Source organism: Rhipicephalus microplus, unplaced genomic scaffold (genome assembly GCF_043290135.1).
Source record: "Rhipicephalus microplus isolate Deutch F79 unplaced genomic scaffold, USDA_Rmic scaffold_13, whole genome shotgun sequence".
Taxonomy (NCBI): domain Eukaryota; kingdom Metazoa; phylum Arthropoda; class Arachnida; order Ixodida; family Ixodidae; genus Rhipicephalus; species Rhipicephalus microplus.
Genome location: NW_027464586.1, coordinates 29,209,948 through 29,237,467, shown reverse-complemented (window position 1 = coordinate 29,237,467; position 27,520 = coordinate 29,209,948). Strand labels below are relative to the sequence as shown.

Sequence of the window (27,520 nt, the reverse complement as noted above, 5' to 3'; positions counted from 1 at the left end):
AAGTACTTTATGCACCACAATAGACAAGGACGAATCAAGTGGTGCAATGGCTCCATTTTCACAACGAGAGTGGGAAAGACTGAGAAAAGGGTTCCTAGTAGTACATCAACAGACCCAGATGGCATTCCAATTAGGCTGATAAAGACATTAGGTCCGAAGTCTAAGCAGGTTTCGAGAGAGGCAGTGAGCAAAATAATAATCGATGGTGAAGTTCCCGATGGATGAAAACTTAGCAGGATGAGCATGATCTATAAAGGAAAGGGGAACAAAGCTGACATAAACAACTACCGTCCTATAACAGTGACATCGGTGGTCTACAGGCTGGCGATGCAGATTATAAAGGAAAGACTGCAGGCATGGATAGAGGATGAGGGGGTGCTGGGGTAACTGCAGAATGGGTTTCGGAAACACAGGAGGTTGGAAGACAATCTGTTCTCACTGGCGCAGTGCATCGAAATAGCAGAAAAGGAACACAGTCCCCTGTGGTTAGCATTTTTGGATATCAAGGGAGCGTACAATAGCGTGGTTCAAGAGGAATTGTGGGGAATACTGGACACACTAGGCGTGGAACATGTAGTCACTAATCTTTTAAAGGGCATCTATAAAGGTAACAAGGTAGTTGTAAAGTGGGAAAAACAGGTATCCAAGCCTGCAGAGGTAAAACGGGGGCTTAGGCAGGGGTGCCCCCTGTTACCCTTATTATTCATGATGTACCTACAAGGATTAGAGGCAAAATTAGACGGAAGTGGACTGGGCTTCAACCTCTCTTTATTCAAACAAGGAAAACTTATTGATCAGGCACTACCAGCATTAATGTACGCAGAGGATATAGTGCTAATGGCCAACAACAAGGAAGATTTGCCGAGATTGATGGACATCTGCGGTAATGAGGCAGATAGGTTAGATTCTAGATTCAGTAAGGAAAAATCAGCAGTCATGATTTTCAATGACAACGAAGGTAGTGAGCTTAGAATACAGGAGGTCACGCTAGAGATAACAGATAAATACAAATATCTGGGCGTATGGATAAGCAATGGGACCGAGTACCTGAGAATATACGTGACGACTAAAGGTAACAGGAATGCAGCAGTGATGAAAAATAGGGCACTGTGGAATTACAATAGGTGTGATGTTGTGAGAGGAATATGGAAAGGGGTCATGGTTCCTGGGTTGACGTTCGGCAATGCGGTCTTGTGCATGAGATCAGAAGTTCAAGCAAGATTAGAAATTAAGCAACGTGGAATAGGTAGGCTTGCTTTAGGAGCTCCCGGGAATACATCAAATCAGGGAGTACAAGGTGATATGGGATGGACATCATTTGAGGGCAGGGAAGCTAGCAGCAAAATAAAATTTGAGAAGCGATTGAGAGAAATGGGGGAGGAGCGTTGGGCTAGGAAGGTATTCAGCTACTTGTACATGAAGAATGTCGATACAAAATGGAGGAAGCGAACCGGGAAGTTGACTGGTAAATACTTAGAAAACAGCAGGTGGCCAAACCAAAAAGAACTATCGGTTAAGAAGAAAGTGAAGGAAACAGAGACTGACATGTGGAGAATGGGCATGATTAAGAAGTCCGCACTAGAGATCTATCGAACTTTTAAGCAGAAAATTGCCAAGGAAAGGATCTTTGATAATACTCGGGGTAGTTCTCTACTGTTTGAGGCTAGGACGGGAGTACTGCGAACCAAGACATATCGGGCCAAATACGAAGGGGTAGACACTGTATGCAGTGCGTGTGGAGAGGAAGAAGAAACTGCCGAACACTTGATAATGTTCTGTAAAGGGCTTCACCCGATAGTTCAGGATGATGGCGCAGAGTTTTTCAAAGCACTGGGGTTTAGGGACCGGGAGGGCAAAGTAGACTTTAAGCGGGTAGACATAACTAGAAGGAGGTTATGTGATTGATGGCTATAGTCAAGGCACGAGTGAAAATTAAACTCTTCACTGCAAAGTACGAACCCTCAAACTCACTTTTTAAGGGAAAAAAATATAGTTTTTGATTCATTAAGTATTACGGCTTGGTGGCGCTAGCCACCGCCCAATCTAAAGGGTACAGCCATATCCATGCATCCATTCATCCATCCAGTGCATTCATCTTTGTAGTCTTCCTCCCTGCCGCCGCGGGCAAGCAGTCGCAGAACGTACACTAGTACGAGGTACGCTCACGGCTGCGCGCCTGTGCAAGATACCTGTGCTGATAATGGTGAACTGTGCCTTATTTGGTTGCTACAATCACTCGAGTGAGAAGGCTGGTCATGAGAATGCGTCTGATGTCGGCTTTTTTTTTTCTTCCATACCTAGAATGATCGTAAACCAATCGAAAAGGTTTGGATGGTTCAGCCACACTCTATACCACGTGTGCGTTAAACATTTAATTTCCGATAAGTGTTCAGAACCTATGCAACATCTTAGAGGTTCGCGTTTGTGGTGGAAAACTTGGGTTTTCGCGACGTGCTACGGAGCTTTGTTTACGCAGCAGGAGACGAGCGTGCGCACTACGACCGCGATCGCTGCTTATCAGCGGTATCAATCAGGTAGGTGCTACGTGTTATTGATTTATCTGTGTTAGTAAACAGTCAGCGACGCAGTGCGTTCTCGTTTACCCTTTACCCATGCTTTACAGAGCTGAGCACATTAACGTCGATCAGTTACAATCGAGACCATGTGATTTCTGGGTGCGCAACTGCCCGACGCGCGTCATTGGACCCTGCAGCAAAGAGCATTTTTGATCGCAAGCGGCTTGGGCTCAACCATGAACAAACTATGACAATTGCATCGCCTCACATGCTCTTGCAAATCGTGAAGCCCTTCTACACAAAGAATTCGGGAAACGACACCACCGCGGTGAAAAAAAAAAAATTATTCGTCCGAGCACTGAGCAAGGAAAAGCAGTCACGTTTCCGACGACGACGCGGCGGCCGTCTCCGAGGTCTCTAACTCGATGCTATTGAACCCATCCGCTAGTGACATAGTTTTGGGTGTCCATCAATTTACATGCTTTAAGTTCGTCCCTTGTTGCAAAGCTTGTGCCGCCAACAAGGTGGTCCTTAATGTCCGTGAGCTTTATGCGGGAATAACACTTCAAATCCCACACAGCTTCATCGCTGCTGAAGTCGAACGGGTCGATATCCGCCGCAAATGTGAACCTTATGTTCATAGCGAAGTTTCGCCGGACTTCGGAAGTCACGCGCGTAAGCACTCAGTCGAATTTCACCACGTTGGTACCGTACGTAGCGGCACGCACACAACCTCTCACTGCCGCTCGCCGCTTCAAAAGGGGCGCGCTTAGACTATTGACATGGCGGTAGAGGCAAACGCCGCTAGCGCCTCAAGGGGATGACGTCACGTGCAACCCTCCTCTAAAACTCTGTGACCGAAACCTACCATCCTCCGTGCCTACTATGGATAGATCACTCCACTACACCATGGAGAAAAGAATAAACATTGCAGTGTTTCTTGCAGTGGCTCTGTCATGGGCTCTGTGGTGGATAGGTGGCAGGTCGGTTTTCAAACCACGCAGATTTGTGTGCGGTCATGGACGTGCTGCAGACCGGTGTATTGCAGCTAATACGATCTGAGAAGTTGTTCGGATTCCGGCGTTTATTCTCAAATATGGTAAAAACAATGTTAATGAGCAGTGCTGGCGACTGTAGGCGACCTAACGCACCCTGAAAGACGCTACTCGTCGTTTCTTACTGCGTGGCCAAGGTGCGTACTTCCCTTGCCTACTCATGCAGCATACGTGCAACACACTGTATCATTGTTTGGTGCGTGCTTGTATACATGGTTAGCAAACACGCTTATTTTTGCGACCGGCGTGTGGCGCAGTGTCATGTACAGTGGATCGGCGTGATCAATCGCGTTGCGAAAGGGCTTCTGCGGGCGAAATTACGCACAGTAGGGCAGCACAAAAAGAGCACCGTGCTGCTTCTTTATGAAGCTCATCGGTGCGGTCAGCTTCTGTCAAAAGACGTGGTTAAGAGCGTTGCTTCGAAGCGATGGAAAATGCCGAAGTAGAGAGTTGATATGGTAGCATAATTGAAAGGCCATGATGCTTTTAAGCACTTGCCGGGACCGTCAGCCACTGGATCCGTCAATGCAGTTGGGTCTCGAATACCAACCTGTAGACAGCTTACCGCTGTACGTGACAGCAGTGGCGGATGGAGAAGATCAAGCATGTGGCAGTCACTGTCGTGCTACAGGAGCTTCGATCATCGAAAATACTGTGCGCTAGGTCGGTGCAGCTGTGCTGGAATAGCGGGCAATTGATCGGCGCCCATTCACACGACTCGCGAACTATGGAGACCAATGTAATCAAGCTCCTACGACTATCTGGGGCCAAAATCTTATAAAGAGACACCATAGTGGACAGTGCATGTGATGTGATTGACTTTCTGCTCATGTTTGTGGGAAAGCGTGCCTCGACAGAATTTTCACGCGAGGCTTGTGGCCTAGCAGTGGTAGAACTCTGTTGGTGTGTGTCTGGTTCATTGTATTTCCTCTTTATGATTCCATGGATCCACGTCCTGTACACGCATTCACTTTCTGCCAGTGTTGGAATATCCGCTGTACTTGCTAACGTCCCGATTGTGCTTCCAGTGAACTCTGTTCCACTGAACACGACTGTTTCAGCTGTCACATGGCTTCTGCACAATGTTCCATTGCCCCCATACAACTTTAGCAGTTTGATGTGACCAACTGCTATGAAGCCTGCAACCGTTTGGATGATGCATTTGAAGGTCTTGCATTTGGACATGTAGCGTGCTGGTGTCACATGCTACAGAACGTCAGGTGACAAAAGTAGGGTGCTCCACACTGAACGTCATAGCAGTGAGTGGCGCTGGGCAACACTCCCAGGTTTATATGCTCATAGATACCCCATACGACCACCCGGTAGCTCAGTTGGTAGAGGATTGGACACATTCTCTGAAGGCTGATTTGCTGCCAGTCAGTTGTCTTTCCGGTCCATGTTACAATTGCTGCATTACAGTTTATGACTACAAATATGCCCTTACACTTTCCTTGGCTTCATTTATCTTAACAGCGTGACAAACATAGACAAAGGACAAAGCTGCCTTTTGAATGAAGGCTTATTAATGAAAGTGGAAACATCAACACAAGGCTGAGCACTTTGTAACGAACTCAGCCTTGACCCTTTATTGTCATTCAACTTAAAATACTGTGCACAGTTATACTCGGGTACAACCCAAAAAAGAAGGAGCTTGTTGCCCTCAGAGGACCCCCCCTCTCTTCAGCCAGTGGTGTTGCGGCTGCTTTATGACACGCAGCTTTGTGAGTCCTGCTGTGAGCGTGGTGTGTGGGTAGGTGCCGCAAGGTCACGATGACATGGTGAAAACCTGCTTCCTTTTTTTGATTTCTACCTGAGTAAAAGCATTGCTATGGGAGCTTCGACTGACTGCAAAAAGACGGCTAAGTTACAGACAGCAAAAGTAAATATGGCCACAATACCAGGCCCAGAATAGCAGCAGATCCTTATCCACTAACTAACAAATCACTTTTAATTTGTTGATTGATTTATATGCGGGGTTTAACAGTCCGAAACCGTCATATTATTATGAAAGATGCGATCGTGGAAGCCTCTGGAAATTTCGACCACCTAGGGTTCTTTACCGTGCATCCAAATCTAAGCACTCGGGCCTACGGCATGTTCGCCTCCATCAAAAATGCAGCCGCCTCAGCCAGAATTCGTCATACTTATTCAGTCCAAAGCTCTTGGAACAAAGTTTGAATGATACTCTTCTAGGAATCACTCACTCAAAGTCCAGCACTGTTGTTGATTCGCTACCGCCGAAGTTTCTCTTCCAGGAAACCTTGTGTCTTCGAATGTTCGTACTCCAAGCACCAAACCTCTTCGTCAGTGACACGTCGGCTTTCTACGCGCAGTTGCTGCAAAAGCGTCTTTGCTCGCTGGCGGCAGACACCCTCTCTTTTTCTGCTTGTAGTACTAGCCTTCACCTTTCAGGTAGAAACCTTCTTCATCGCCTGCTTTGTCACTGACGACAAAAGCCTTCGCCCAACAACGGGACAACTCTACGCACTTTTGCGCAAAGCTTCCTTCATCGCCTGCCTACACACACTGGCATAAACTGTCTTCATCTTCTGATCACCACTCTTCGCTGCTCGCTTAAATACTTTCGCGCTGGTTTCTGGATGTTTCTAATCGTTTCGTCAGCACTCTGCACAGCCAAGGCTGGGGAAAGGGCAAGCCTTTATGAGTACAATCCGCGACAGGAGACGCAACCAGGAAGTGACACGTGTTTTGCATCTCGATGATTCTGGGAGCCACTCGGCATACGTTTCCGGCAACACCCTCTAACGTGAGAGCTGTAAAAAGGGCGGCACCTCTTTCTCGTAAGATGATGCAACTCTGCCTCATCATGCCCCTTTCTTCATAGGTTTTTTGAGCAATCTCTAGCCGGCCGATGCGAGGAGATTTGTCGGCGAAACTGCGCCTCCGAGGGGGAGAGCCGGTGCGCCCGAGGAGTGCTTTGATGTTTGTTTTTTTCTTTACCGCTGGCTCTGGAGTGACTTTCTGGCACCTGGTATCATCGCCTGAATTTGGCGGTGCACGCTTTCCTGAGCGCTCGTTTGTGACAGCAACAGTTGTGACAACACACGACGTAAGCAATTGCACTCGGTAATCCTAGAGGTGCACTATATGCTGCCTTTAGGTAGCACAGTTGCGCATACGTTTTCCTTCCACCGCTCGTGCCGCTGGTGAAGGCTGTTACGTACTTGGTGAAAAGGGACGTCAAATGTTCAAATTAATGTGGCGGAGCCAACTTTACATGCATGATGGCGCGACGCTCGTGCGTTCTACGGCTGCACCGACTTGAGTCTCATCGTGACCGCGATTAGGGGCTTTTAGCTTGTACGTATATGATTTGTGTTACCATGTTACCGAATAGAATCTGCGCACGTGCAGGTCTTTACAGAACGTAAAGCTTTCCGTAACGTACACTACTCGCTAGGTAGGCTTTACGTTTGTGGCAGTATTTTGCAAATTCACCTTCGTTCACAGAAACTCGCGATATCTGCATGGTGGAGAGTCCAGACATCGTGTCAAAATAGCCGAAGTGTGAGTGACAATAGCGATTACATTGTTTCAGCCGGATTACCAAAGCTAGAATGGCAAGAACATCGAAGCCGCAACCGTGTGAGCCGTCGATAGACTGGATAGGTGGTGTCATCTAGCGGAGTCAAAATGAACCAGGTCATCCCTACATTGTTATTGCAGAAAGACTGTGCATCATTTGTCTGGTGTAGTAACCGCGCTGTGGCATTATTACGAATGAGTTACTTTTTTCAATCATTTGCACCTGATATAGTTTATTGTTGAGTTTAAGTCCTAACACCACCATATTATTATGAGAGACGTAGTAGTGGAGAGCTCTGAAAATTTCAACCAGCTGAGGTTCTTTAACATGCACCTAAATCTGAGACACGGGCCTCGAGCATTTTCGCTACCTATAGCAAAATACCGCTGTTTAATCAAGCACAGCACCAGGTCAAACCGAGGAAGAATCGCCTCCTTCCATGAGCATGTCTGTGCTCACGGGACTTGCAGCCAGATGTAAACCTATACGGCTGAAAACTAAGTATCGCTCGCGATGTTTAAGCCTCGTTTTTGTCAGTGAGCCATATGCCATTTTAGACAATCTGGTGCCAAAACCCAGGAACTGCTATGAGGGTCCACGGAAGACTACAGAAAGCTTTGAATGAGCTCAATGTTATGGAGAGGCTGAAACCGAAGCAGACATCGAGACGATCTCTCAACACTAGGATTAACAACAAGGCAAGAGCTCTTCTAGGCAATGCGACAGCCACAATCGACCAGCTGAACGCCATTTACGGACGTTTGAAGGCAAACAACGATGAGCTGAACCAAATCAACAGGGAGTTAGAGGGCCACATACCAGATGAAGAGTTTCAGGAAGAGTACAACACCGTCCTTGAATACGAAGTCAATACTCACAGCGTCATGAGTGAGATTCTAAGCAAGCGCGACAGTATTGTTGTGGTCACGTCATCAACACCGAGGCTTCAGACTTCGTCAGTAGCCAGTAACGCTGGAGTCTCTGGTGTCAAGCTTACCATCACCCCATTTGCTGGTGACCTGTGCTAGTGGAACGACTTTTGGGAGCAATTTCACCAGATGATTCACGGGAACAGGAGCCTCACAGTAACGGACAAGTTCAACTACCTGAGGTTCTTCCGAAGGGGTGACACAGCTTCAGCTATTGTGGGCCTGCCAACCACAGAATCAGGCTACAAAGATACCATCGACATATTCAAGAAACGCTTCAGTGACAGAACGAGACTCGAACAGGAGTAGTTCTCCAACCTTCGTACGTTGCCTTCTGTCCATTCAAGTGCCCCGTCTGCTCTTCACAAGGTGTACGACCAGGTCATCATCAACATCAGAGGACTGAAGACGCTTGAGGTGAGCAAGACGTTCTTTTTGCCAACACTGTGCGACATTGCTGCGGGCTTTACCACACGATCTCGTTGCACAGTACCATCAGTCATGCGCCAATTGGGTGACGAGCTACAGCAATAATGCAGCCTCTAACCCGGAGCTGGAACGCTTATTAAGTTTCTTGTCTATTGAAGTGGAGAGCTTAGAGAAGAGTGAGTTCGCTAACCACCATGGAAAAGGCAGTCATAATGAGAATGCACAGAACAAATCACATCAGCCTCGTAGCTCAAAAGCCAGGTCCTCAGTTGTTCAAAACAGCACAAAGAAGGTACCTGAGAACTGTGTGTTTTGCAAATCGAGCCAACATTCCATGGAAGAGTGTTCTTCTACCAGAAGAGAAGTGCATTCTATCAGGAGACATGAGGTGCTTTCAAAGCACGACGAAAGGTCACAGGGCGTGTGATTGCAGACGCAAGATTACGTGCTCTACCCGTCAAGGGCGTCATGCGACAAGCTTGTGTGATCTGCGGAAGACACGAGAAACCAGTCAGAAGAGAAATTAAGCCAGAAGACACGAGAAACCAGCAGGACAAACACCAGAATACTGGCAAGTAAGCAAAGCACCAACACGACTGTACGTGCATCTCTAGAGAAGAATCGACATACCCCCGAGAATTTATCAAGGAGTGTACTTCTTCAGACGTTTCGGGCTTGGGCCATATCGGATGTTACATGTCGGTATGTCAGAGGTGTCATAGACGGAAGAAATCAGAGCACATTCGTCACAGAGAGGCTATCAAAGCAGCTGATGTTGCCATGTGTGGGATCCACCATCATTGCGCTCAACACCTTCGCAAGCAAGTCAAGTCGAGCAGCTCATAGGTGGCGTGTTGTGCAGCTCCGTTTGAAGAGTCCATTTTCACAAACTCAAGTTGCCTTAGAAGCTATAGAAATTCCGCACATATGCCAAGGTATCGCAGCAAGTACAATAAGTTCACCATTTGTCGCAGAAGTACAGAGAGCTGGAAGAGACATCGCTGATAAACCACTATACGGATCCGTTGTTGGGGAAGAAGGCATAAGTGTTCTCATCGGTTCCGACCAAATGTGGACGGTGATGATAGGAGAGGTCACTCGATGCACAGGCGATGAGACGCTAATTGCTATCAACTCGAAGCTATAATGGATGTTTCCAAGGCAACACCAGCATGGCATCGGATGTTACACTCTTACGGATTATGGCCTGTGTATGGAAAACCAGTGTACAAGAGAGGGACGAATTCCTTCGTTGATTTTGAGAACTCGAGAGCGTAGGAATAACAAAGGCCATTGACAGTGAGAGCGAGCTCAGTCCAGTACTCAAGTGATTCGAACAGACCGTCTGCCTTAGGGGCATTGCCCTGGAAGGAAAATGTGGAGCTCTCAGACAACAATCAAGTGGCTATGACAAGACTTTGGAAACTTCTCCATGGACTGTCGAATGAACAAGGACTCTTCGAGACGTATGACGCCATCATACGGGAACACCTACGAGCGGGACATGGAGAGGTTGTGAACGGGCCACCTCTGGATTCGTCGAAAGTATATTATATGTGGCATAAAGAAGTGATCTGAGAGCAAACACTCACCACGAAGGTCCAAATCATTTTTAACGCTTTCTCTCACGCAAAATGGTGCTTTTAATTGAATCAATGCCTAAAAAGAGGTTAAAACCTATACCAGGATCTCGTGAAAACAGCACAAGACAACGAGTACACTACAGAAGAAGAGACAAGGACAGAAAGAGTGCTGCAGTAGTTGCGACATGACCACAGAAGAATAGAAAAACAGACAAGGACAGAAAGAGCGCTACAGCGCTCTTTTTGTCCTTGTCTCTTCTTCTGTGATTACGTCGTAACTACTCGTCTTGCGCTGTGCAAATATGCTGATTTTCAATCACGAGCTAGCCCAAGCATCTGTCTTATCTCGTGAAAGTATTATTATGCTTCAGAATGCACCATATAGCTCTTCTTGCCTACATTGAAAAGGTATTGCTTCAAATTTTAGTCACTCAAAAAGACAAAGATGTCTTTAGATTCATCTGGTTTCGAGAAAAGGAAGCACTGCATTTCTCAGAAGAGGATATTTAAGAGGGGAGAAGGACGAGTGCCATTTGGAGCGACGTGCAGTCCCTTTCTACTGACGGCAACTATACTCCACCATCTGAGGAGCATGCCTTCAAGCAAAACCAGAACTGCAAGACTTCTCAGTGATTCATTTTACGTGGATTATCTAGTGGCTGGAGCAGGGTCGAATGAACAAGTACTTCAAATCTGCAGAGAAACCGAGGAGATTATGCAGCAAGCAGGAATGACACTGAGGAAATAGAGCACTAACTCGGATGGACTGATTATCGCATTTGAGCACGAGGAACAGACTGCAGGCAAGGAACTGGCTATCCTCATTGAGACAAGTGCAAAAGTACTTGGAATTACATGGAGTCCGCACACGGATAATTTCACATTTTCTTTGAGGGGCCTTCTTGAATTTAGGAAAGAAAAATGTGATACCAAGCGGTTCATTCTTCAAGCTGCTTCCAGAATGTTCGACCCCATGGGATTTGTTGCGCCATTCACCATTGCTATGAGGATCTTCTTCCAGAAGTTATGGACATGTGGAATAGCATGGGATGAGCAGCTACCTCAGGATCTTCAGGATGAGTGGCGTGAATGGGTGCATCAAATACCGCTTTTGCAGAATGTTTCCATGCTGCATTATCTTGGCAGCATAGCCAAATCACCCCGAGAGCTGCAGGTGCATGTATTTGCGATGCAAGCCCATCGCCATATGGTGCAGCGCTTTACGTCGTACCGAGCTGTTCAGCGAAGCCAGAGTTGCTGATCGCAAAAGCCCGTGTGGCACCTATCAAGACAAAGGCACTACCACGGCTAGAGTTTCTAGAAGGCTTGATTGGAGCAAATCTACTGCACCATCTGTCAAGTACACTCACTGGCTTCGAGACCTACTGTACAATGTGGTCGGATTCCACAATTGCATTTTCGTAGATAAAAGGCGACATGACAAAGTGGAAGCAATTTGTGTCCTACAGAGTGAATGAGATCAGGGAAAAAGCAGATCCTTTTATGTGGAGGCATGGGCCTAGTCATGTGCATTCAGCCGACCTCTTTACACGTTGAGTTTCTATGGAGAAATTATTATCCATTAGCATGTGGCGACATGGACCAGACTTGCTATGCAAAGCAGAAGACCGATGGCCTCAACAACCATCAGAAGCTATCAGCACCGACTACAGGATTTCTTCTGAAATGATTTCCGTGCACGTTGTGATATCCAGTGAGACAACGTCGACACCAGTCCTAGACATAAACAGTTACAACAAAATTGAAAGGCTGCTCAAGGTCACAGCTTGGTATTAAGATTCATTGAATGCTGCCGATGGAAAACTGCAGCGCACACTGGATTTCTAGTAGCTGAAAAGATTGCTGAAGCTGAAAATGATTGAATCAGGCATGTACAAAAACAATCTTTCAGAGAAAAAATAAGCTCGATTCGGAAAGACACAAGTGCAAAGGAGGACTCTCGAATCAAAGACCTCAACCCGTTTTTGGTTGACAAAAGCATCTTTCGGGTCGATGGGCGCCTTTTACACCTTGAAGCATCTGAAGAGGTAAAACACCTAGTTATCCTCCCGCAGGATCATTGCTTTTCCACATTACTGACCGTACGAGCACACTGCAAAACTTTACATGGAGGCGTGAGAGACACCTTGTCACAGTTGAGAGAGCAATACTGAATCTGCCGGTCACGAACACTGGTGAAGAAATTGATACATGGCTATGCATGCAGACGTTTTAGTATAAGCCCAGATGACGCTCTGACGGCTCCTATAGCACGCCATTGTTTGACAACGACGAATTCGTTCGAAGTCACTGGAGTTGGCTTCGCAGGACTGCTCTTTGTTGTGACTACAGCCGGGGCCGCAGAGAGCAAATGCTACATAGCGCTTTTCGTGTGAACTACATCCAGAGGAGTCCACTTGGAGCTGGTATTAAGCCTGACCTCAGGAGCCTTCCTCATGTGTTTACGACGCTTTGTAGCATGAAGAGGTCTCCCTCCCGTAATTTATTCAGACAATGCAAGAACGTTCAAGAAGACGTCAAGAGACTTGGAGAAGCTCTGTCGGATGGTTTCCTAAGAGGACGTATTAGCATACTTGGGTCACAAGAGGATCACCTTGAAGTTTATTCTTCCCAGTGCTTCATGGTGGGGCGGATGGGGGAGCGTCTGGTCTGGACTATCAAGCTTCCACCGAGAAAGGTTCTCAGCAAAGCTCGACTTGACTTTGAGGAGCTGACTACTGTGCTATCGGAAGTGGAGGCGGTTGTGAACTTGAGGCCTCTCACCTACATCGAGTTGGACAGCGGGGAACCTCGTATGTTGACCCCCAGCAAAGCTCGACTTGACTTTGAGGAGCTGACTACTGTGCTATCGGAAGTGGAGGCGGTTGTGAACTTGAGGCCTCTCACCTACATCGAGTTGGATAGCGGGGAACCTCGTATGTTGACCCCCTGCAGACCTCATTATTGAAAAGAAACTTACGGTGCTACCACAGGGCTGCAATGACACGTCAATGAACCTAACGCGCACAGAAGCTTTACGACGGCATGCATACAGAAAACGGCTAAGTGAAAAGTTTCGGAACTGGTGGACAAAAGAATATCTGCTTCAGTTTCGATTAGCGCACTTTTCGTGGTCCAGACCCACCAAAGAAGTTAAAGCAGAAGACATCATCATAGTCCATGAAGAAAAATTACCCCGACAAATGTGGAAACTTGCAAGGGTTCTGAAAGTCTACAGAGAAGCTCATGACCATGGTCCGTTTGTGCAAGATCCAACAACAGCAAGGGGTTGTTATAACAAGGCCAATACAAAAGATTTATTCGCTCGAGCTGAACGAGTGACTTGGCGGCCGGGAGTAGGTTTAATCTACCGCAGCGCCAGGTTATACCGACGAAGAAGAAGCGCCTCCTTCTATGAGCAAGTCTGTGCTCACGGGACTAGCAGTCGGGAATCAAGCAAGATGGCTGAAAAAATAAATATATCTCGCGATGTTTAAGCCTCGTTTTTGCCTGTGAGCCATATTTATTTATTTATTCATTTATTTATAATACCCTCAGGGCCAAATGGCATTACAGAGGGGAGTGGATTACATTGAATAACACATGGTACATGGTGAGGAGGGAAAAAAACAGCATTAGTACGAATATAAGCAAAAGTCAGCGTACAAACAAAAATACATTAAATAGGTCCTGCATATACAATGTTAGCTACGGTATCACGAAAAAGATGGTTGTCATTAATAGCAACAATTTCAGGGGGAAGGTGGTTCCACTCGCGAGAAGAACGAGGCAGGAACGACTGCGCAGCTGTGTTAGTACGATAGGTGATAATTCCAACCTTGTGACGGTGATCGACACGGTTGGAAAAATACTGGGGTTGCAAAATAAGTTCGTCGCGCAATATGGGGTGGTGATACAATTTATGAAAAGTTGATAGGCGGGAAACTTTTCTTCGAAGTGACAGAGTAGGCAGGGACAGATTATTTTTCATTGCAGATATACTGGCAGTGCGATTGTAGTTCGATAATATGAAGCATGTGGAATTATTCTGAACTAGCTCAAGCGATGTAATTAAATTAATGTGGCTGGGATCGCAAATGGAAGAAGCATATTCTAGTTTAGGTCGTATTAATGTATTGTACAGGGCTAATTTCAATGAAGATGGAGCTTTGGAAAAGTTACGGCGTAGGTACCCAAGCGTACGGTTAGCTTTGTTGATTATTTGTTCGACGTGCATTGCCCAAGAGAGATTGGATGTTATGTGGACGCCTAAGTACTTGTACGAGTTAGTAGATTCAAGAGGTATGTCGTTTAAGTAGTAAGTAAATTGACTCCTTCCATAGGGAGTATATACAGTAACTCTACATCATCCGACAGAACACCAGACACAATATAGCAAAATATTGCCACATGCGTATGGGTATGTATCGGCATGCCTGTCAAGTCTCGATGATTTCGACCGTTGTTTTAGTTTGTACGGTTGTCATGAAAATGTCCCGTAAATCTAAATTTCTGTGCATAACCAGGCTGCATTGACATAATATACCTCAATCCACTCCCGGCTTTTTGCGAACCCACCGCATTTTATCATAAACGAATTGAGGAGGCATTCATCTAAACCTACAGTAGTACCATATTTACTCGCATAATATTAAGGCGCACTTTTTTTTTAGGGAAATCCGGCTCGTAGTTAGGGGTGTGCCAATTACAGGAGGTAAAATTCTTGAAAATTTCTTGGACTTTGTTTTCGCACGTTAAATCTGCATATTAGTGAAGTAAAAGGTGACTTTATCGTTTGCCAATTAATTCAACATAAAACAAACATACCTACGTACCTCTTCATGAACAAGCGAGAGCCGTCAACTGCACACACACGTAAAATTTACTGACACAAAAGTCGTAGGTGTTCTTCTTTTTCCCTACTCGGAGTCCGAGTCGGAAAGCACACATTCATCCTTGCCGAGCGGGGATTCGTTTTTGGCGTCCGAATCATCCGCACCCCACAACATTTCATCCTCACTCGCACCCAGTGCATTCGAGATACCCGTCTTCTTGAAGCTTTTCCTGGCGACTTGGTCGGAAATAGCCTACCACGCTTTAACGATTCAAGTGCACAGCATTTCTACAGGCGGCCTCGTAATCTTACTACCTGGAGTCAGCTAACGTTGTCCTCCAGTCATCCAGGTGGTGTACAGCCTTCGAACATTGTCCTTGGAAGGCTTATTCAAGGACACGTCCAAAGGCTGCAGTATTGATGAGAGGCCGCCCGAAATCATTGCCAGATCTGTGCGCAGCTCCTTTAGCTTATCTTGTATGTGGTCTACTAGGTTCCCACGAAAACTGTCCAGGACAAGCATGGACGGGAACAACAGAGCACCCGGCCACCGACCCCAGACTGTTTTCACCCAATCCACCTCGAGTTCCCTGCTCATCCAGCCTTTTTCGTGGACTCTGACGTAGATGCCTTGAGAGAAATTCATCTTGGCGAGCTTCTTACGTTTAAAAATAGCGCAAGGCAGTAGCTTGCGCCCATCCGCTGTCACCGCTAGCATTACGGTGCACTGTTCTTTAGCAGTGCCAGACGATCTGACGATCACGCTCCATGCACCCTTCTCCTCCACTGTCGTGTTCCGCGGCATATCAAAGCAAAGAGGGTCTGATCAGCATTGCCGGTCTGGGACAAAATCAAGTCTTTCTTCTGTTGGAGATTTATAACGAAACGGTGGAAGTATGCCACTTTGTCCGCATATGCTGTGGGCAAGTGCTGACACAAAGTGGTCTGCTTTCGCAGTGTGAGGCCATAGCACCGCATCAAACAAGTTGTCCATCTGGAGCTGGCTTTTAACTCTTTTGCTTCGATGCTCTGCGCTAGGGCTATTCTGCGCGCCTCAGTCTGCAGAATATCCTATGACACAGCACAGCTGTCTTGTCGTAGCTCTCGTATATGCCGGACGAGTTGCTCTTCGACGTTCGAATACGTGCCTGTCTAGGCATCGCGGAAAGCCCCTCATGTCTTCGTCGCCTCAAGTTTTTATTCTTGATCCCTCCAGTACCGAATACTGGTTTCTCCAGCACCAAAATGCCTGCTTACATCCCGGTTGTCGTACTCTAGCGCGTACTGCACTGCCTTCAGTTCAAACCGAGCCGTGTAGCTTGCGTACTTACCTATCGTGAAACCAAAGTTGAATACACGACCACAACATACGCACACTGCTTGCCAAACGACGTTTCTTTCAAGCTTCAAAAGCTAAGCTAAAAGCTTAAAGCTAAGCTTGCTAAACAGCATAATTTCAGCGTAACGTTACCTACTTTTCTTATCAATAATCCCCACAGGTTTTGAAATCATTTTTGCACCAAGAAAACAAGAACATCGCATCTCCTCCCTGAAGAAAGAAACCGTTAAGGCCAACACATATAATAATTTTTTTCGATCAGTGTTTACTGTAAATGATGACGTTATTCCACTAATGATACAGTAACATAGAATAAATATCCACAAAATAGATAACGCTGATGCTGGTATTTTCAACCTTCTGCTAAATCTCGACTCCAAAAAAGGTAGTTGCCCCGCCGTTATACCAAACAGTTCCCTAAAGAAATATGCAGAATGTTCTAGTCAGTATCTAAGTATCATTTTCCGAAAATCACTCAAGACTTCACAACTGCCTAACGATTGGAAAATGGCAAAAGGGATACTAATACACAAAAAAGGGGACACATCGTTACCTTCGAATTTCAGACCTATCTCATTAACCAGCACCTTACGTAAACTCCTTGAACACATAATCCTAAAACACGTGACATTATTCCTAGAGCACATTAATTTTTTCTCTCCTAACCAACATGGCTTTAGAAGTGGCTTGTCCACAATTACCCAGCTTACTGAACTAGTTCACGATCTTGCTGCTACAGTTAACAATTGTGGCCAAACTGACTTAATTTTACTAGACCTGTCTAAGGCATTTGACTGTATGTCACAGCAAACTAATAGCTAAAATCAAAACTGTTTTTGGCATAGGGGAAATTTCTGCTTGGATAAAAGGTTTCCTATTTAGCTGATCACAATTTGTACTTTACAAACAAATGTTTTCTAACACAGCTGCAGTGACATCCTGAGTTCCTCAAAGCTCTGTGCTTGGGCCTCTGCTCTTCCTAATCTACATTAATGATATTACTGATAATGCTGCTTGCAATATAAAATTATTCATGGATGACTGTGTCATCTATAAAAAAATTAATATTTATAATGACCACATCAAGCTTAATGATTCTTTAGCTAACTTAGCTGATTGGTGCTCTAAATGGCAGATGAAAATAAACATACAAAAATCAGGGGTATTGACTGTAAGCAGGAAAACAAAACCATCCAACTACACATACACCATTAACAGCACTCTGCCTAATAAAGTAGAGGAACATAAATATCTAGGAGTTACACTCCCTTCTGATAAGACAAACACATAGATAACATTACTTCAAAGGCACTACGCAAACTATTTTTCTTAAAATGAAGCTGTTGGCTTACACAACATTTGTGAGGCCAGTTCTCAAGTACGCTGAAACAGTGTGGATTCTGCATACGCAGATGAACATAGGCAAATTAAAGGCAATACAAAGGAAGGCTGTTAGGATCACAACAAAAACAGACGCTTATATTCGCCAACAAATCTTTTAATCTAGTCCGTCCTGCAAACACTGTCCACAAGAGTGAAACATGCTCGCATAAAATTTTTGTTCCAGCTACTCAAAAATAACTACAGGATAGGTACCTCCAAATATGTCTCACGTTCCCAGGCTAAACAAACACGTAATAAGCATGAGCATGCATTGCCAAATTACGTATGCAAAAACCACGCTTTTAAGTATTCGTTCTTCCGCTCGCAATAGCAGAATGGAATCGACTTGGTGCTGCTATCCCCAATACAGAATCGCTATCTGGATTTTCGTCACAAATAGAAAGAACTATGCTGACATAATAGGAGCTATGTATGAAGGGCCACGGTAGTGATAAAGTGACACAGGTTCCGTTCTTCTTTGTTTATTCACACCTGCACTCAGCAATAATTTAGACATTTTCCAACAAGCTCTCAGTGTTTGCAAATAAAGTTTTTTATGCATTTGAAGTCTCGATACTAAAGTTATCGTAATTACATCCGTCTAGTCTTCATTTAATGCCATACATTTTCTCTTTGTTGCATTCAGTTTGATGACTGCATTGCATAATATTTAGAGCTTCCAATATGTTTTGTGGTCATTTTATATGTCAATTATTATTATATTGAACTCCTGCATTCTTTGATTGTATTGACGATATTCATATTCTCTTGTCATGCTTGTAAGTGTTTGCTTTTAACTATGTTTTCTTTCGTTATTTCATTTTTGTGTGTGAAATATTGTACTGCCCAACTGCCATGCTCTTAAAAGAGAGTAGCAGTATTGTAAACAAATAAATAAATTTAAATAAATAAATTTGTTAAAAACAGCTGCAACGAGAACTAGCAACAGTATTGTAAATAAATAAACTTAAATGAATAAATTTGTTAAAAACAGCTGTAGTGAGAACTAGCTACATCAGAAGCAATTTTTTGTACTGCATAGGGCTACTCCAGGAGAATAGTGTGGTGGGTACCTCTTTACCGGATACTACAGCGAATTTTCTTGCAGGTGTGATGGCAGTGGGCCCACTAGTGTCTGAGGTGTGCTTCACGTTTGTGCTGGCAGCCGTGCTGTTGCACCGGTATGGCAACTTCAGTCAGCACCCGCTGCTTGTCACAGTCAGCGTGTTCGTGGCCTGGTACTTCTCCTTCACCATTATCTTCATTCTGCCCCTGGATGTGTCCACGGTGAGATAATGTTCCTCGTTCACATCTTTCAGCAGTGCACTCATGTCACTATATATTGCATGGCTTTCCAACAAGAGAAAAGCACCTTTTTTTATAACAAAGTACGCAGCTTTTACCACCATAAGCTCACTCATGCTCTCGCATATCAGTCCCGTGTCAACGTCCAGACTTGGTGCCCTTTATGTCGAGGCGACATTGCAGCCTGCATGGTCCGGCCACCCTCGCAGATTTTTCACTTCAGCAATTGTGGGCTGGTGGCAAAAACAATGCTGTAGTAGGTTTAGGGTGCAGCTACATTAATATTTTATTGGATTATTAAGGGCTGAAAAATTACTTTCTCGATTTTCCCAAGTTTCTGATTTGTATAAATATTTGATTTTTCCAAGTTTCTGATTTGATTAAAACAAAACCGAAACACAGCAACAAGTGAAACCACACGACTAGGCAAATTCGTATGCAAACATCATTCCTATGGTCGCAGAACGATTGCAGTACCAGAGTCCCCTCTGGTTAATTTTAGGAAACTCCATGATAGAAACCACTCTTCCGGTCCTTTCGTGCAGACGGCCTACCGACAATGCCTGTATGATTTCCTTGATCCCGATCCAGTGACCAACAGCTCAGTGGCCAGCAACAGCAGCCCTCCTCTCCATGGTAAGTGTGGCAAGGCGAAGCACTCCAGTTGGAAACTCCATCACGAGGGGTTTATGCAACTCTGCTGCTTGCTGATACACTACTGCCGATGTCCTTGCTGGGCCTTTTTCTGGCTCGCGTCAAAGCTGCAGCTGATCATTCTGAACGAATTGCCAAAGCTCATAGGTGCATCATTTTGATGCCTTGCATTATTCTCTTGGTTGTTTTAGAGAAAGAAGAATGCTCTGGTAGTTGCCTAAGCTCATAGGTGCATTATTCTGCTGCCTTGCATTCTTCTTATGAATGCTTTAGAGAAAGAAGAATGCTGTGGTACTTGCAGCGCCATTGGCTATGATCGCCGAGCCGGTTTGTTGATCAGTTGTACTTCTGTTGAAGTCATTAGCAAAACGCTTGAACTGCTAATATTTTGCCTGTCGATGTTGCTTTTCACAAAACAGTGCATTGATTTTTTGAGGCACCGTCACTTCATTGGGCCTGTATATGCATTAATGTCCATTGCATTTTATGCATGTCATCAAGGCATAATATTGAAGAGAACTAACAGCCTCTCGTCCCTGAAGTTTGTGCTCTGTAGCAGTTCAAGAGAACTAACAAACAATGATGCCAAGGAAAGTATAGGAATGTTATTAGACACAATTGTAATGTGAATGTGAAGAAAAAAAATTGGATGAAAAGATAACTTGCCATCGAATCCTGCTGGTGGTGAGTTATCTTTTCATCCACTTTTCTTTGTTCATGTTTACATTTCACTGACTTCTAATTAGTACATTCCCTATACTTTATTTGGCAGCATTGACTGTTAGTTCTCATGAATATTTTTGTCTATCAAAATAAGATGAGGCTTTGATATTACTTCTTTCCTTCATCAAGGCATAGTATTTTGAAACGCTGCTGGTATTTCCTCCTTCATACGATGTTTGCCTTTTAGATGTTACCGTATTTACTCACATAGTTAACGCTCTCCCATAATCAACGCACCTCAACTTGGGTGATAATTTAGACTCCTACCAAAAGTTTTGAAGAAACCCGACATTTCGAAACTGGCTTGGTTTCTTCCTCAGAGGCGGCTGCGTAGACTACGTAGCAGCGGCGTCTTCAAAGCACTCGCGGGGTTGATAATGACCCCCCCTCTCTCTATGGTTTTGCCGTGAAGCGCAGTCCGTGTGTATACACTGGGGGAAGGATTCTGAGAAAGCGGTTGATGTTATGGGCTGTCCTCTGTATGTGCCACGACTCGAGTAATAACCTTCTACTCCAGTTCAGCTCGCTTTCAAGGATGGTCGTCGCTTCTAAATTTATTTGGTGATCCAACGTCTCAGCATGTTCGGCGACTACACGGCGCTCTTTGTAGAACTTCCGCACATCGTTGGCATGTTTACTCAGTTGTTCTGGTAGGTTTTTCGTCTCGCCGATATACGAAGAGGGGCACTTTGTGCACGGAATTTCGTAAACGACATCGGGGTTCCTGTCCATTGTTGGCCGGTCTTTCGGGCGGGGGAGGAGGCGGCCCAGCGTACACCAAGGCACTTGCGCGATACGAACCCCTTCCTTCTGGAAGATCCGCGGCAATCTCGCTGGTTCACTGAACGTTTGGAACCAGTACGCGCTTCGTGGGGCTGCCAATTAAGGTTGATTGGGGTTTTTGTATCCTCTGTTGCTCTGCACGGCGGGTGGCGGCTCGAATGAAATTTTTTGGGTATCTGTTTTTTCTGAGGTCTGCAATTATGCGGGCCTCTTTTTTCTTTCGCTCTTTGTCCTTGGAGCATACGTTCCTAACGCTTTAGAGTAACGTGGTCACAACCGAGGCCTTGTGGCAGGTGGGGTGGGAAGAATCAAATCAAAGGTAGCGGCCAGTGTGCGTTGGCTTCCTATAAATGGAGAACTTCAGACCGTTGCGCTTTCTTGCCACCTGGACGTCGAGAAAGGGCAGGCATTAATCGCTTTCACACTCAGTCGTGAATTGTATGGCTGGGTGCGCGGAATTGAGGTGTTGTCTGAAGTTGAAAAATTCAGATATGCTTATCTGTAAAGCACCGCCGTAACCGTGCGGTAGTCGTTATCGCTGATCAACCGGTCACTGCCATTACTGAAAGGCAGAACACCTTTCGCACCACATAGTGGCGTCGCAGTGTAATTTTAAACGACAAAAAGTCATTGCTTTTTGCACTCGGGCTTCTTGCATTCGAAGGCATTGTTTTGTCAGTCGGTGGCAGTCCTAGGTGCGGAGAACAGCGTCAGAAAAGTTTGCCGTGCAAAAACCGACCGCAAGTCTTCATGCTGCCACCTTTTCTTTTTTTCCTTACTGCTGCCCTGCTAGTCGAGCTGGGGGCGCCCGAAGTCTGCTTGCGGTACTCATTGCGGTCTGCGATATCTTCGTTGCGAGTAAACTCAATGGGCACATTCTGGCACGCGCTCCCATGTGCTTTAACATGCCTGTCTAATTTTTTTTTTTTTCACTTTGTATGCGCCATATTTTGTATGCCACATCAGCACTGTGTGTGTGTGTGTGTGTCCTTCCTGAATGTTCTGTCTCTTTTTGCACTGATAAATCTATCTTAATCATGAACCAACTTACCCAAGCAGCAGTTCTAGCCATATCTATTGTGATCATGTCGGAAGTGTTCTTTGTAGCATTAGGAGGCTTTGAAAAATGTTTGCAATATGTGGACGCAGTTTCTATGGGTAGCCTAGGAAAATTGTATGTGCACCTGAATATGGTCGTCATAACCAATAGATCGTTGTACACTGATACTTTGTTGTAATGTAACGAAGTAAATGAAATTCCCCTTGAAAGCTCTACTGAGAACCACGCATCTTAAACGTCGTTGTAACTAAGTAAAATTGACTGGTAAATGAATATAACAAACTAAATTAGTCTATAAAACAGTCTATCAAAAAAGAAAAAGCGGCCGTAGTGTGTTAAGTATAACGTTTTCTGTGAAGTTTGACGCTGGTTCGGCGCGGCTCTTTCAAAACTCCCGCGCCGACCTTACAGCCACGTCCCGCACGGTCGAGAGAGCCGTCCTCCTCACACAGCCAGCGGAGAGGGTGGAGGAAGTGCTCAGCGGGTCACATGACTGAGAATCGACACCGCGGTGCAAAGCGATTTCCCTCTCATGACGGCGACGACTGCGTTTCCGCTGCTACCATGGCTGCTACCCTCTGCACCAAGAAAATAGGACTCTCTGCGACAGCTTTTTTTTTTTCCTCTCTCCCTGCACGCAGCTTTGAAAGGAGAAGGGTCTCTACATTCAGAGACGGAAAAGGGAGAAGCGTGGAACAGGCACGTCGCAGATCGGCATTTCAGAGAGCAAACAATCCGCCACAGTCTTTTCTTTCCTTTTCTTCTTTTTCTTTTTCGTGCGCAGCCTTGAGGGGTGCCGCTGAGAGATTGGGCATCGCATTTTCGGAGCGCAGTATGTTCAAATTAACCCTCGAAAGTGCTTGCACGTTCGAATTACACGGCGTTTTCGCCCATTGGAATACACATAGCTTCGATGGAACCTCAGCGCGTGTTCAAATTACACGAAAGTTCGAATTAATGAGATTCGACTGAGTTTATTTTCCGTGGCACGCAGGGTCGCGCAGCGTTACATCGAGCCGCGAGGCGGTTTTCTTCTTTGCATGTTTATAGGTGTGTGCCTATCTGAGCATACATTGCCACAAACTATTATAATCAATATAACGAAATAATTGTGGCTCTCCTTCAACTTAGTTATAACAAGGTTTGAGTTTACTCTGGATCGTTATAACTTAGTTCAACTGTATTACAGCACAGACCGTGCAGAACCTTCATTTCTAAGAACGATTCCCGCACCTGACTAATCCCCCCTTGTGTGTGCAGTGATACGAGCATTATGCAATGTTACCCATGGGCTATTTTATGCACCATAGAGCTCGTCAATTGGTCCTTTTCCCGACGAAACGGTGCCTTGTTCTTGCGGTGATGCAGTTCTGGCTGCACAGTCCACATTTTCATTTTCCTGTGCTGTCCTCTGCCATTTTGTAGGGTTCGAAACTACCAGAACGGGTGGCATTGCCAGAAACAAAGCGTCTGAGACAAAGAAGGGTATCGCTACTTTACCGCCTGGGAAAAAGTGCTCCTCGCTTCGCGCCTCCTCCCTGTGCCGCTATGAGATGGGCTCATGTGAAGGAAGCCCTGCTTGGTAGTTGGCTGCATGCCAATAACATCGCTGACGTGTCGTGTCATGTTGCTGAAGAGCACGCAGTCACGACGACGGCTACGGTTTTCCCCACCTATGACGGAGAAGGGTGGCAAGGCTGCGCGAAAATTTGAAACCAGCCAAAACGGATGTTCTAAGCCCTGTAACTTCCATATTATAGCTCATATTTACAATATCTCTGCAGCAGCGTGTTCACAAAGTGAAAATGCGCATATTTCTCTTTATTACATATTCGGGACTTGGGTTTGTTTACTGGCTTATAAAGGTACAGCTTATGGCTCCACTTTTTTTTTGATGCATTTGCACTTTTTTTTTTTGTGCATCACTCACCTTGTCTTAGCGCACCTAAATCATTATAGAATAAACGTCAATCAAGTATACCAGCTCGGTGCTCATCTATAGTTATAACCTGTTAACGAAACAGAAACGAATGAAATGCAAGGCACCCTCATACTGGACAGTCTCAAAACCCTGGGCGAACTGAAGTAACGTTGTGTAATAGGCAAGTTGGTATATGTATATGTTCATGGTGCTGTGTTTTCTTTTGATGTGTCCTGTTTTCCTCGCACTACACTTCGACCTGAATCCTGGGTAGGCTAAATTTTAGGGAGCCTCTGCTGCAGTGTGCTCAGTGTGCTTTGTGGTCATATAAAGGTATTTGCGCGCGATGTCGTAAAAATTAGGAAGGCTAACCAAATTGAAATGTATCCGTGCATCGAGAGCCATACAACACTGTGTCCCTACTCTTTGAAGTACTGTTCTTTCCGGCCACTATGCAGTGCAGCTGTACGAATGCATTGCAAACAGATGTCATTGAGCAAAGAACATGGCATGACGATGGAGCTGTGACAGTCACACTGCCCTTACTGCTTAATACCTGCCACAGAAGGTCGTTAAGGGGGGTCGCGTACATAATCTTGGAGCGAAAAGATAGAGGCACATTCACACCGAGGACAGATCCAAAAAGTTTATAGGTTGGTATGGAATGTGGATGCGGATTGCCCGCAAAAGCAGAAAATCCGCGGTTGCTTGCCTCGATTGTGTCCAGACCCATTTTTTTCGCATGGTAAAGTTGGCCGCTTTGGCCTCAGCCAATCAGAGCCTGAGACCCAAGCTCTCAGTGTTGTTTAGTGCCGCAAAGTGGAAACATGTCCACCGTAGATTGGTGGATTGCTGAACTCTCCTGGCGGAGAGGGCAGTGGACAACACAGTTGGCCTGACCGGCTGCGTGTGCTCGCTGCCTCTCTAATTTGAAAATCTGCTCGCTGCTTGTGGAATGTTGGGTGGAAACATTCCCAACACAAGTTTGGTGTGTGTGTGAGCAATATGCTTGACTATAGCCACCCGAGAATGGGAAATAGTGAACGGCCGTGCTGCTAGCACGTATGGCTGTGTTCCAATTCTTAAGCAGCATCGTAGACCGCCTACGCAGACAGCCTAGAAGACGGCATCGAGCCCATGCTGTCTGAAAAATGGTACGCGTCCAGACTACTTCTATCCGACGGAACAACACCTAGCGTCAAGAAAAGAAAGGTAAAATAAACAAACGTAACTGCAGTTTATTTACTGCTCAAATTTTGAAGAAGTTGAAATTTCCTCACATTTAGTGTCTGGAGAAGCGTCTAGTAGTTGTGTGCAGACGATCATTCCGACGAGTTATAACCTGTCCGAGAAATTTGCTTAGCGGCCATTTTGTTTGGACAGCAAAGTAGCCTGCATCATTTTTGTCTTCAATGCGGTCTTCTTGGGGCTGTCTATATTGCCGACTACGAGAGAATTGGAATGGGACTTGAGATGGCCGCTGTGGATTTGGCTGTCTATTTAGTCGTCTTTGGTGAGTATTGGAACACACCCAATGATAATTTCGCTATGCGTCTAAACAAATAAAGCCATCATCGAAGTGGCAATGTCGAGACCTGGTGTGTGCAACCACATGTAGCTCCAGGCAGGTTTGTAAACAAAGACAGTGACGGCCGTGGAAGCACAAAAGGGTGATACTTTATGTAGTTGACCTTATAAGAGCAAATAACCTGTGATAAAAAACGCCAGGCCCGTGCGGAATGCGCAGTACAGTCACAGTGAAAGCTGGAAGAGCGGCCTTTCAGAGCCTTTTCTAATCACGCTTTGGGTAACTGCTTCAAGTACACTTGCCAGGTATTCACTATATATGAACATATATAATCATAATTTTTCTACAGTTGGCCGGCATTCACTCTGCTATCCTTCGTCATTTTTCAGAGAAGCGTGGTATCTGCTACACACTTATTATGCCTGAAGTGGGTATGCGCCATAGTTAAAAAGAGATCAGGAATAAGCTTTTGTAATAGGTTGTAGCATTGGACGACCAACTTGATACGCAAATCTCCATGTGTGATGCCTGGTTGTTTCTTGATGTTTTAAAACGGTTTAGTACTCATTATTAATGCGATTTGTTTTCCGACATCAAGCCTGCCTAAGGCAAGTTAGCAAACCCGTCTCAAGCACCGGTGTGGCTCAGTGGTAGAATACCAAGCTGGCACACAGGGGACCCCGGTTCAAATCCCGTTGTGTCCTTGGTGTTTTTTATTTACTAAGTTTTTTTTTATTTTGTGTGATACAGTGAAATCTCGGTAGAACGAACCCCACATTTGCGAACTTTTCAGATTAATGAACTTTTGAAAAATCTCGCGCTGACTGCTAATATTTTCAATGTAAATTTATTTCTATACAACATACTTTAGAATATGGAACTTTTCAGAAATACGAGTGTCTATTCAGTTCCGCGTTATATTAACAACTCCTCAATACTACGAACTCATGAAATCCGTCGCGACTACCGGAGCGGTACTCAAGCAGACGACAAAGTGAACGAACGCCTTGCTTCTCAGAAGTCGCGCAACGGAGCGGGGGGGGGGGGGGGGGGCGAAAGGGCAACTTTTTTTTTTTTTTTTTTTTGTTCGAACGCTGACGCTGCAGGTTTACAAGTGCAAAGAGGGACAAGGGGAACACGGGAGAGCAAGGTTGGCGAGGTAGCGTGGGAGTTGCGTAGCAGGAAGCATGGGCGCGGAAAACATGAGACAGTGAGGTGCAGAAAACGAAACACGAGGAATTTTCTTTTTTTTTTTTAGCACTTTTTTTCCTTCAGAAGAAGCGATGACAATCGCATCGCTTCGGGTTTTTCTTTCTTTGTCACTTCTACATGTGCTCTTGGAGGCCTTGTTTGTCAGTAGTGTTCATCTCTTTTCAATGATTACTTATCGCGTCCGCAAAGCAAGTCGGCGTTCGCGCTGCGGTGCTATTACAAATGAGTTCATCTCTGCTTGTGACGAAGAAGCAGAAGCAGTTTTCGCTAAGCGAGAAAGTGGATATTCTTCGGCAGGTGGAAGGCAAAAAGCAGACTGTTGTGACCAAAGAACCGAATCGCACCACAGGAATGTGAATGAGCTGGAGGCCTTCACGCTGCGATGTTTGTGCTGCAAGCGTTAAAAAAAAAATAATAGATTTCTTTGAAGTGAACACGCATTTTTTTGTGTTCACTTGTGTATTTGTTTTTTCTTGGGAAAAACGAGTTCAGGGACCCACCGTTTTAAAAGTAAGTCGCTTTGGTCGGCGGAAAATAAGTATTTATGGTTAATTTTTGGGCTTTCACTATAATGACCTTTTAAAATAATGAACAAATTGCCACAGCCCCCTGAAGTTGGTTTTACCGAAATTTCACTGTAGTAGTTACTGATAATAGTGGCGGTGGCAGCGGATAGCTACAGCGCCGCAAGTGAACCGTGTTATGATCTCTTTACAGCT

At 45.3% G+C, this 27,520-nt stretch overlaps 1 protein-coding gene across 6 annotated transcripts in view; it reads left to right on the top strand.

The window, feature by feature from the left end:
- The first annotated feature begins 2,133 nt into the window (after positions 1–2,133).
- LOC119163014 (G-protein coupled receptor-associated protein LMBRD2B) overlaps positions 2,134–27,520 on the top strand; it is a 222,277-nt gene continuing 196,890 nt past the window's right edge. For 2 of the 6 annotated variants that reach the window (XM_075882680.1, XM_075882679.1), the window contains exons 1-3: positions 2,174–2,534; positions 18,724–18,902; positions 19,466–19,556. In XM_075882680.1, the coding sequence (XP_075738795.1) occupies positions 2,201–2,534; positions 18,724–18,902; positions 19,466–19,556 (604 nt within the window). In that variant the 5' untranslated portion in view covers positions 2,174–2,200. The other 4 variants (XM_075882683.1, XM_075882682.1, XM_075882681.1 and 1 more) reach the window with 4 other exon arrangements.